Raw genomic sequence first — 12422 nt, 5'->3', positions numbered from 1 at the left:
ACTTCATCCATATGGCTGCAAATGATTTTATTTCATTCTTTTTATGACTATTATTCATATTTCTTTCTCCATTCACCTGTCAGTGGACATTTAGGTTGTGTCCATGTATTGGCTATTACAAAGAGTGTGTCAGTGAACATTGGGGTGTATGTATCTTTTCAAGTTATGGTTTCCTCCAGATATATTCCCAGGAGTGGGACTGCAGGATCATACAGTAGCTCTGGTTTTCATTTTTTAAGGTACCTCCATACTGCTCTCTGTAGTTGCTGTACCAGTTTACATTCCCAGCAATGGTGGAAGGGGGTTCTATGACTAAGACTTTTTGACAGTTGCTGCAATTTTGTGCCACTGTTCTGTGATAAACTTTCCAGTTTCAAAGCTTTGAATTTCATATGTTGCTACATTTACTTTATTAGCTGATTCATTTTCTTACTACAATAATTTGTGATGGTAAATCAGAATTTGGAACTCAAACTCTCCCCTCTCTGTTTAGCTGTACTTGCTTTAAGAATCTCTGGACACATTGTCCTTTTTTTTCAAAACATTCTTAAATCTGATTCTCAAGGTCTAGGATGTGCATCTGACTATCCCCTTTTCTTGCTTTTTTTGGACCCTGGGATAATAGAATTGTTCACTTCTTTAAGTTCATCATTGAAGGCTAGATCTCCATCATATCTGGGGGACACATTCAGGAAAGAGAAGGTATCTTCCTGATGTCTGCCCTCCTATCACTCGTCAGCCAGCCTCCACCCATCATGCATGCTTTCCCCTCTGTGGCCAAAACCTGATTCCTGTGCTGATGCCTATGACCTCTCCTCTTTGTTTCAGAGAAGCTTAGTATAAAGATTGTGTTAGAGGTTTAAAGGCTTTCTGGTCTGTTGCCATCACTTAGTATCTCTGTGACTTTAGATGAATCACTCATCTACTCTGAGTCACTGCTTTCTCTACTGTGAAATGGAATAAGCATTCCTATTTACACCTCATAACTGGTGAGAAGATGATTTAACTGACATGTAGAAATACTTGGAAACCACAGAGATCTTACACTAAAAGAAGAATCTAGATCTGATCTCTTTTGCTTGTTGGATGCATTTAAAAACTTTCAGTCAGCACTTCAAACTATGTATGCTTTACATAAAATCCAGAACTCTGGCTTCTCTGAAGCGATTTGAAGGTCAGGTCTCACTGGACATTCCAACACAACAACCATGAGTGGGAGCTGAGAGGCAGATGGCCCTGGAGATGGCAAGTCTTGTGGTCTGACACCTGCTATTATTGACTTATACTCAGCCCCTTTATGCATTTGCTTTGTGGTCACTCTATTCTAAAGTCTATTCACTGTGTGTGTTGCAGAGAATTCTTTAAAAAAAATTACCAAGGGCAGGTGCAATATTAAAAGTTAAGAGGCTTCTAAGATTTGTAGAATAGCAATGAAGCTATTCAAACTATTAATACTTCCAAGTCACCATCTGGCTGTGCTATTTATGGAGTAAGTGTTGTAAAACAGAGTGATTTCTATCACAAATATTAATTATAAATATTATTTTTATTTTCTGAAAAAGGGTAAATAGTATAAGTTATTCAAAGTAAACTCAGGATGAAAAAAAGGGGAAATTCTGTGCTCTTAAGAAAAGGCAAAGATAGAAGATAATCTCTAAACCTGGCCAGCTGAATTAAGTGAAAATGTGGTGAGTTTATGTTTAAGCTAGAGTTGAGTGTGGCAGATTGCAAACTGAAATTGGTTATTGTGTCCAGAGACCTTGTGCCTTCAATTCTGTATAAACTCCCCTGGACATCATAGTGTATCTGAAGTATATAAGTAGTTGTGTATTCTGTCTAGAGTGATCACTGAAGAATTAGGAGTTGAAATCGTATTATCTCAACGTTATCTATAATGTCTATTCATCGTTAAGACAGGAGTATAAACATGAAGCAAATTAAATGTGAATTTCTGGTAATGAAATGCCATCTAGAGCAAGAATTAAAGGAGAAAAATGTCTCTTAACACCTTCCTCAGTCATTTTTTATTGTTATTGTGAATTTTTTCACCTGGCTTCATGAGGATGTTTGTACAAACTTCTTTAAGGATTGGCCAGTTTTTCCTGATGTTGCTTTGAAGTCTGACAGCACTGAGAAAAAAAGTCCCCCTGATGCTGAAGATTTTCAGCTGCTCTACTTGGGTTTTCATTTTTGTAGCCCAACTTAACTCTTTTCTAAAAGGACTACATAAACATAGCTTGTTCCTGTGTTTCTCTACTGGGTACTTTTTACTGAAACGGGATTCGTGTGGCCTTCATGTAGCCCTGTGTCCTCTTTTGCTTCTACCCAGAAGGGAGTGACTCATTCTTTCTAGCACACACTTAATATACTAATACAGCATTTCTACACACCTCCCTCACTTCATGTACCCCTTTTGAACAACAGGTTATTGTTTTCCCTGGTGTTTTCCAGACTTGGAAAAAACATTTTAAGAGACTTTATTTTTCCCCTTATCAGTTCAGTTCAGTCGCTCAGTCGTGTCTGACTCTGCGACCCCATGAATCGCAGCACGCCAGGCCTCCCTGTCCATCACCATCTCCCAGAATTCACTCAGACTCACGTCCATTGAGTCAGTGATGCCATCCAGCCATCTCATCCTCTGTCTTCCCCTTCTCCTCCTGCCCCCAATCCCTCCCAGCATCAGAGTCTTTTCCAATGAGTCAGCTCTTCGCATGAGGTAGCCAAAGTACTGGAGTTTCAGCTTTAGCATCATTCCTTCCAAAGAAATCCCAGGGCTGATCTCCTTCAGTGGACTGGTTGGATCTCCTTGCTGTCCAAGGGACTCTCAAGAGTCTTCTCCAACACCACAGTTCAAATGCATCAATTCTTCGGCGCTCAGCCTTCTTCACAGTCCAACTCTCACATCCGTACATGACCACAGGAAAAACCATAGCCTTGACTAGATGGACCTTTGTTGGAAAAGTAATGTCTCTGTTTTTGAATATGCTATCTAGGTTGATCATAACTTTTCTTCCAAGGAGTAAGCGTCTTTTAATTTCATGGCTGCAATCACCATCTGCAGTGATTTTGGAGCCCCAAAAAATAAAGTCTGACACTGTGTCCACTGTTTCTCCATCTATTTCCCATGAAGTGATGGGACCAGATGCCATGATCTTAACAAAAAGGAAAATAGAACAATGTCCTTACTGAATATTGAAGTATATGAATTTCCTGTTTGTTTTTTTTTGTTTGTTTGTTTGCTTTTGGTGGGTATTAATGCCATAATGATGGTCAGGAAGAAACAGTTAGAACTGGACATGGAACAACAGACTGGTTCCAAATAGGAAAAGGAGTACGTCAAGGCTGTATATTGTCACCCTGCTGATTTAACTTCTATGCAGAGTACACCATGAAAAACCCTGGGCTGGAAGAAGCACAAGCTGGAATCAAGATTGCCAGGAGAAATATCAGTAATCTCAGATATGCAGATGACACCACCCTTATGGCAGAAAGTGAAGAGGAACTAAAAAGCCTCTTGATGAAAGCGAAAGAGGAGAGTGAAAAAGTTGGCTTAAAGCTCAACATTCAGAAAATGAAGATCATGACATCTGGTCCCACCACTTTATGGGAAATAAATAGGGAAGCAGTGGAAACAGTGTCAGACTTTTATTTTTGGGAGCTCCAAAATCACTGCAGATGGTGACTGCAGCCATGAAATTAAGACGCTTACTCCTTGGGAGAAAAGTTATGACCAACCTAGATAGCATATTGAAAAGCAGAGACATTGCTTTGCCAACAAAGGTCCATTTGGTCAAGGCTATGGTTTTTCCAGTGGTCATGTATGGATGTGAGAGTTGGACTGTGAAGAAGGCTGAGCGCTGAAGAATTGATGCTTTTGAACTGTGGTGTTGGAGAAGACTCTTGAGAGTCCCTTGGACAGCAAGGAGATCCAACCAGTCCATTCTGAAGGAGATCAGCCCTGGGATTTCTTTGGAGGGAATGATGCTAAAACTGAAACTCCAGTACTTTGGCCACCTCATGTGAAGAGTTGACTCATTGGAAAAGACTCTGATGCTGGGAGGGATTGGGGGCAGGAGGAGAAGGGGAAGACAGAGGATGAGATGGCTGGATGGCATCACTGACTCAATGGACGTGAGTCTGAGTGAACTCCGGGAGTTGGTGATGGACAGGGAGGCCTGGTGTGCTCCAATTCATGGTGTTGCAAAGAGTTGGACACGACTGAGCGACTGAACTGAACTGAACTGAACTGAACTGACAGTAGCTTGTGTCACAAGAGGCTACTGAATATAATAACGTTTAGCAGTTTTATTAACATGTTTTACTGTTAGAATTACATTAACCGGGATATAGCAATTAAGTCTGTAAAGTTTACTCAATTTCATTTTGTTCCAAATAGTTTGCAGTGTTCAACTATTTGTCATACCACCTGTGATTTAAGCAGATAGATGAATATTTTTTGTAACCAAAATTTAGTAGCTTTGAATTGAAGAAGCTATTAAATAGGTAGACATTTGAGATCAATAATTGTTCTATTTCAGATGTCTTAAACAATAGAATTTGAGTGAGTGTTGAATTTCTCAGATGGTCATATGCTTACTCCTCTAAACTGAAAAATGGAACAGGGAAAGGGAGAGAGGGAAGGAAGGAAGAAAAAGGAGAAAGAATGACATGTTATGTAACAGATGGTTTTATTTAATGAAAAACAACATGTATAATATCATGTAAGAAACGAATTGCCAGTCTAGGTTAGACGCAGGATACAGGATGCTTGGGGCTGGTGTGCTAGGATGACCCAGAAAGATGGTATGGGGAGGGAAGTGGGAGGGGAGTTCAGGATTGGGAACTCATGTACACCCGTGGCAGATTCATGTTGATGTATGACAAAACCAATACAGTATTGTAAAGTAAAATTTTAAAAAAGTAAAACAATTTTGTAACATTATCCTGTAATGTTCATGCCGTAGCACTTTTTGCATTTTATTATAATAGTTTCTTTTATTGTATATCTTTACTCAATCCTAAAGTTTGTATCTTTCTTGCTCGTTACTGAAATCCCCAGCACAATATCTATATATCTATAGAGCTATATTTGTCTCTATATGGGTATTATATATATTCAAATAATATCAATTTTATTGAGGTATAATTGATGTACAGTATAAGTTTCAGGTGTACAACATAGCAATTCATAATTTTTAAAGGCTATATTCTATTTAGTTATTTTCAAATACTGACTATACAAGGACCTACTGTATAGCACATGAAACTATATTCAGTATCTTTTAATGACCTATAATGGAAAAGAATCTGAAAAGAATTATGAACAGGAAACAAATTTTATATAATTTTATTTTTTAAAAGGTCACTCTGTGTGAGGAGACTGGGTTGTAGGGGTTAAGAGTAAAAGAAGGGTCACCGTTTGGGAGAGGTGAGTAGCTTAGATTAGGATTGTAGCGGTGGCAGAAGGGGAAACAAGATTCAGGATATATTTGAAAGTGGAGCAGTGAGGACTTGCTGATGCATTCAGTGCTGTGTGTAACAGAGATGATCCAATATTGCGTAATGGGTGGCTGTAAATAACAAATAACTGTAGAATGGATTCTATAGCTCAAAGGAGAGGATGGAGCTGGAGATACACATTTGAAAGTTACAAATGCCATTTGGGTGGCATTTAAAGCCATCTGACTAAGTAAGCTCTTCAAAGGGGTAAGTGAAGAATGAGAAGACTAAAGGCAGAGCTCTGGGTCACTTCAGTGAAGACATTGAGAGCAGAGGAGGAGGACGCAACAGAGAGGAAGGGGTGCCAGAAACAGGAGGAAATTCTGGAGCATGGGGAGTTCTCGAAGTCAAGTGGGAAGGTGTTTTAAAGTGGAATTAGATAGACTATTCCTGTCAAGTGTTCAAAAGCAGTGATGTCTGAGACTACCCATTATAAGTTGTAGGTGACCTTTTTTTTAAGTTGCTAGCTTGAAATTTTCAGAAGCCTTCCTTGAAAACTTGACATTTCTCTGATGCACTGGGTCCTTCTTGGAGGGATCACTTAACCTCTGGTTTTCATTCTCTTTTATTTTTTTTCTCCTGTCTCTTCTTCATGACTTTTCATCATCTTTCCCAGTCAATAAAGCAAGTAACTACTCTGTCTCCCTTTCAAAGTGAACAAGTGTTATTTTCCAGAGCAGCCCCATTTAGGAAGCCCAAGCTTTGCTTTCCACAACAATATATTTACCAATTGCTCAAGGGTTATATAAATTTTTATAAGAATACGTGGGATATGGGAGTGGAAAGAGCCATTATTTACAAAAAAATATTTAAAAATCATATATAAATTTTTAAAGATAAATCACAGTTTAAGATGCTAATAGCTCTTGGATCATTATTTTAGGAGAGAGAATGCTGCCGTTTGGAAAGTGGTGTTTGGCATCAATAACCTAGACCACCCATCAACATTCATGCAGATGAGCCTTGTGAAGACCATCATCCTGCATCCTCGCTACAGTCGAGCGGTGGTGGACTATGACATCAGCATAGTGGAGCTAAGCCAAGACATCAATGAAACAAGCTACGTCCGACCAGTCTGCTTACCCAGCCCAGATCAGTCCTTAGAACCTGATACTTACTGCTATATCACAGGCTGGGGACACATGGGCAACAAAAGTAAGTCAGGATTCTTGGGAGCACTTACCTTTCAGCTTTTAACTGGAAAACACTAGGGTACTTCCTAACCTTTGGTAATCATTTCCCATTTTCACTTAGAGAGTCACAAATAGCATGTGTCACTCCCCCCCTTCCACGCAAATTGTAGAAGTCAATACTTCGTCATGCACTTAAATTTGCAAACCCAAATGAAACCTCAGAAGTCCCTCTCTATACCTCATTTCTCCAGGGAGCCCCTACAGATGCTTGGAGCTGACATGCAAGATCAGTTATCCCTGCCTTGATAGGGATTGTTTTGAATCTAGATTGCTTTAGGTAGGATAGTCATTTTGACAATGCTGATTCTTCCAATCCAAGAATGTGGTATATCTCTCCATCTGTTTGTGTTATCTTTGATTTCTTTCATTAGCGTCTTATAGTTTTCTGAGTACATGTCTTTTGTCTCCTTAGGTAGGTTTATTCCTAGGTATTTTATTCTTTTTGATGAGGTGGTAAATGTGATCATTTCCCTGATTTCTGTTTCTGATCTTTTGTTGTTTGTGTATAGGAAGCCAAGAGATTTCTGTGTATTAATTTTGTATCCTGCACCTTTGCCAAATTCATTGATTAGCTCTAGTAGTTTTCTGGTAGCATCTTTAGAATTTTCTATGTATAATATCAGGGTTTCCCTGGTAGCTCAGAAGTTAAAGTGCCTGCCTGCAATATGGGAGACCAGGGTTCCATCCCTGGGTTGGGAAGATCCCCTGGAGAAAGAAATGGCAACCCACTCCAGTACTCTTGCCTGGAAAATCCCATGGATGGAGGAGTCTGGTAGGCTACAGTCCATGAGGTCACAAAGAGTCGGACAAGACTGAGCGACTTTGCAAACAGTGAGAGTTTTTTCTTCTTTTCCAATGTGGATTCCTTTTGTCTTCTCTGATAGCCGTGGCTAGGACTTTCAAAACTATGGTGAATAATAGTGGCGAAAGTAGACATTTTTGTCTTGTTTCTGATCTCAGAGGAAATACTGTTTTTCACCATTGAGAACATACAGAAATTTAGAAATTTGTACTGCTGTCTCTCAGCTGCCTGTAAAGGGCTCTTACTTTGCTTGACCTGTTAAAAGTTTAGAGTAAGAATTTAATTGCTGTTTTCTTTAATAGTAAGCACTGACCATGCCAACTATGTCAGTGTAGTACTGCAGCTCTCAGGCATGATGATACATATAGGTGTCCTGTTATCCACCTTTTGTTGTTGTTGAGTCACCAAGTCGTGTTTGACTCTTTGTAACTGTAGTCTGCCAGGGCCCCCGTCCATGGGATTTCCCAGGCAAGAACTTTCAGGCAAGCTGGAATTCACACATTTTCTCTGCTGACACTAAGGGACACTTTTCCCTTTGGACATCTTTCTGACACATCTTCTAGGATTAAAGGTTCTGATCTAATGATGGCTACTGTAGCATGTGGTGAGATATTATTGTTTAAACCAAGGATGGGACAACCATTCCCCTGTTACTCTGAACAGATGATCTGAACTTTAGCAGAATGGACTCACATGCTGAGCTGTCACAGAGCTGGCAGCCTCCCATCTGGGGCAGAGCTCTGGCTTGATTATTTTCATTGTAATACCTATTGTTTATGTTGCCGCATGTAATAAGAGAGGGAGGCAGTTTCCTGGTGGGGCCAGTGGTTAAGATTCAGTGCTTACACTGCAGAGGCCTGGGTTCCATATCTGGTGGAGGATCCATCCTGCATGCTGTGTAGTGCAACCAAAACACAAAAAATAAATTAGAAAACCCATTTGTAAAAAATGAAAGGGAAACCATGAGCCAGGTTACTTAACCAGTCTGTGCCTCCATTTTCTCATTAACAAAATGGAGGGACTTGACTAATGGAATGACTGCTATCAGCACTTCTAATTGGAAAATTTTGATTCTAAATGAGCTTTGTCCTTGAAATAACATTCTAAGAATATGGTTTTCTTGATATAAACATGTAATGATTTCCTATATGACTAGCCTAATTTTTGAGTCATTTTACGCTCATGTTTTATTTCTTTCTCTTTTTTAAAAAAATCCAGTGCCTTTTAAGCTGCAAGAGGGAGAAGTACGCATTATTTCTCTGGAGCAGTGTCAGTCCTACTTTGACATGAAGACCATCACCAACCGGATGATCTGTGCTGGCTATGAGTCTGGCACAGTTGACTCGTGCATGGTAAGTTGCTCTGTGCTTACCAAAGAGATTCAATTCTGCAATAGGTTCAGTGGGTCTATAGAAGCTCATTATTATTCATGTGTGGCTCTTTGGGAAAGTGTTTTTGAAAATAACTTATCAGATGTTTCCAGTATCTCTTCTAAATACTTTTTAATAACTCACTGAATTCTCATAATCATCACTTGTGGAAAACAAGGGACCATAGAGGTTAAGTAATTTACCCCCTATCACCCAGGACTAAGGTGGTAAAATGAAGTTATGAATGTGCTTGGCCACTAACTATCCTAGAAGCAAGGATTAATGTGAACACATTTCTCTGTGTTGCCAACATGACCCGGAGGCTCACCAAAAACTCATGCCTCAGGACAGCTCTCTACAAAGAGCTCTATGTCCTTTCATAGAAATGGATGCTCCACAGTGCACTGCAAATGTTCAAGTTTGTCTTAGTCTAATTTTGCGCAGCTTTTTTATTCAATTCTATTTTTCTCTTACTTCAAGTTGAATGAAAGTCTTTTAAAAACCAAAGCAAAACAGTTTGTTTTTTGCCAGGCAGACCTAACCTCAACTGTAAAATGAAATGGTAACTACTAAAGGGAGGGGATGGAAGGTTGATTCTTGAAAGACAAATTAAGGCCCAACATAGACATGGGTGTAGTCGTGCTCATATAATAATAAGAATTGGGTCCTGTCAACTTCTTTGGTGGTGGCAGTTCCACACTGTGGGCATCTTAAACACATACCAGATGCTCTCTAACAAAACCCCAGGTAGAAAAGAAGAGAGACAAAAGGCTACTTTTTTTTTTTTACCAAGTCTAGGAGAAGGAAATGGCAACCCACTCCAGTGTTCTTGCCTGGAGAATCCCAGGGATGGGGGAGCCTGGTAGGTTAACGTCTCTCGGGTCACACAGAGTCAGACATGACTGAAGTGACTTAGCAAGCAGCAGAGCAAAATTATTCATCAGAACCTCTCATTATCTTCCTTAACTGCATCAATAGGACACATCGGAGGCCATGGTCCTCTGTTAAGGTCTAGAAATAATGGGACTCAATGTTGAAACCAAACAAACTTTGGCCTGAAGTCCAGTATTATGAAGAGGAAAAGAGGACCAAATTGTGCTTTTATCTGTATCCTTCTTTCATTTCAAACTGCTGCTGCTTCACTTGTTTCCCAGCTAACATGTCCACCGGTCTCACTAAGCTTAGCTCAAACTCTACTCTTAAGGGGATCCTATGTTCCCCTCTAGCTGGAAGCAATTGCTCATTCTTTTGAAGACTCCTTTATTTATAGCCCTTAGATTTTGCTTTCATGTGAAGTTTTTCTCATTATCCAAGTGGACTTTTGGCCCCTTTATGGTAAAAATAGCTCCTACTTCTGTAGACATTAGACAGAATCCTTCAAAAAATAGATTCTAAATAATTATGTGGCTAAGTTTCTGATCTGGAAATGTAGGGATGCTGTAAACATACCCCATTTTAATAACTAGCATAAATAAGTGGTGGTAGTGGTGGTTTAGTCACTAAGTTGTGTAGCACAGCATAAATATCTTAATTTTTTTTAAATAAGAGGAGATGAAAAACTGGAATATGTCTAATCAAAATGTTTCCAGTAAATTTTGCTTAAAAATCAATAAGGCTTTCAGACAGAACAATTTAGTCAGCCCCTTGAAAGGCCTATGCTTATTAGCTAGGCTTGTGTGTTCACTTGTGTCTGATTCCTTGTGACTGCATGGACTGTAGCCCACCAGGTTCCTCTGTCCATGGATGTTTCCAGGCAAGAATATGGAGTGGGTTGCCATTTGCTCCTCCAAGGGCTCTTCCTGACCTAGGGTTTGATCCCATGTCTCCTGTCTTGGCAGGCAGATTCTTTACCACTGAGCCACCAGGGCTTCTCATTAGTTAGGTTTATATCATTGGTAAGTTATTAATATGATGATCACCACTTCTAGGAAATGGCATCATATATTCAAACCTGAAAGAGAAAATTTTCAACCTAGGATACTTTACCCAGAAAGATTATCATTTAGAATAAAAAAAGATAAAGAATTTCTCAGACAAGCAAGAACTAAAAGAATTGAGCAATATTAAACCAACCTTAAGGTCCATATAGTCAAGGCTATGGTTTTTCCAGTGGTCATGTATGGATGTGAGAGTTGGACTGTGAAGAAAGCTGAGCACCAAAGAATTGATGCTTTTGAACTATGGTGTTGGAGAAGACTCTTGAGAGTCCCTTGGACTGCAGGAGATCCAACCAGTCCATTCAGAAGATCAGCCCTGGGATTTCTTTGAAAAGAATGATGCTAACGCTGAAACTCCAGTACTTTGGCCACCTCATGCAAAGAGTTGACTCATTGGAAAAGACTCTGATGCTGGGAGGGATTGGGGACAGGAGGAGAAGGGGACAACAGAGGATGAGATGGCTGGATGGCATCACTGACTTGATGGACGTGGGTCTGAGTGAACTCCAGGAGTTGGTGATGGACAGGGAGGCTTGGCGTGCTGCGATTCATGGGGTCGCAAAGAGTCGGACAAAGGTGAGCAATTAAACTGAACTGAACTGAAAATAAATATTAAAGGGTCTTCTCTAAGTAGAAAAGAAGCAACAATCTATTGGAAAGGAAAAAATCACAGGAGGAGAAGCAAATACATAAAAAGATTGCTCAAGTTCAGTCACTCAGCTGTGTCTGACTCTCTGCGACCCCATGAACTGCAGCACACCAGGCATCCCTGTCCATCACCAACTCCTGGAGTCCATCTAAACCCATGTCCATTGAGTGGGTGATGCCATCCAACCATCTCATCCTCTGTCGTCCCCTTCTCCTCCTGCCCTCAATCTTCCCCAGCATCAGGGTCTTTTCAAATGAGTCAGCTCTTCGCATCAGGTGGCCAAAGTATTGGAGTTTCAGCCCCAAGAAAAAGAAATGCAAAAAAGCAAAATGGCTGTCTGAGGAGGCCTTGCAAATAGCTATGAAAAGAAGGAAAGCAAAAAGCAAAGGATAAAAGGAAACCTCTACCCATTTGAATGCTAAGTTCCAAAGAATAGCAAGGAGAGATAAGAAAGCCTTCCTCAGTGATCAATGCAAAGAAATAGAGGAAAACAATAGAATGGGAAAGACTAGAGATCTTGTCAAGAAAATTAGAGATACCAAGGGAACATTTCATGCAAAGATGGGCTCAAAAAAGGACAGAAATGGTGTGGACCTAACAGAAGCAGAAGATATTAAGAAGAGGTGTCAAGAATGTACAGAAGAACTGTACAAAAAAGATCTTCACGACCCAGATAATCATGATGGTGTGGTCTGGCTCACCTAGAGCCAGACATCCTGGAATGTGAAGTCAAGTGGGCCTTAGGAAGCATCACTATGAACAAAGCTAGTGGAGGTGATGGAATTCAAGTTGAGCTTTCAAATCCTAAAAGATGATGCTGTGAAAGTGCTGCACTCAATATGCCAGCAAATTTGGAAAACTCAGCAGTGGCCACAGGACTGGAAAAGGTCAGCTTTCATTCCATCCCAAAGAAAGGCAATGCCAAAGAATGCTCAAACTAACACACAGTTGCACTCATCTCACACCCTAGTA

General features: G+C 40.1%; 1 protein-coding gene across 1 annotated transcript in view; it reads left to right on the top strand.

Moving 5' to 3' along the window:
* CORIN (corin, serine peptidase) overlaps positions 1 to 12422 on the top strand; it is a 307597-nt gene that overhangs the window by 285922 nt on the left and 9253 nt on the right. The window contains exons 20-21 of the mRNA XM_069593065.1: positions 6383 to 6654; positions 8713 to 8846. Coding sequence (XP_069449166.1) covers positions 6383 to 6654; positions 8713 to 8846 — 406 coding nt within the window. The remainder of the gene's footprint in view (positions 1 to 6382; positions 6655 to 8712; positions 8847 to 12422) is intronic.

Source organism: Ovis canadensis, chromosome 6 (genome assembly GCF_042477335.2).
Source record: "Ovis canadensis isolate MfBH-ARS-UI-01 breed Bighorn chromosome 6, ARS-UI_OviCan_v2, whole genome shotgun sequence".
Lineage (NCBI taxonomy): Eukaryota > Metazoa > Chordata > Mammalia > Artiodactyla > Bovidae > Ovis > Ovis canadensis.
Note: the sequence above shows the minus strand (reverse complement) of the source record. Positions and strands in the feature narration are given on the sequence as shown.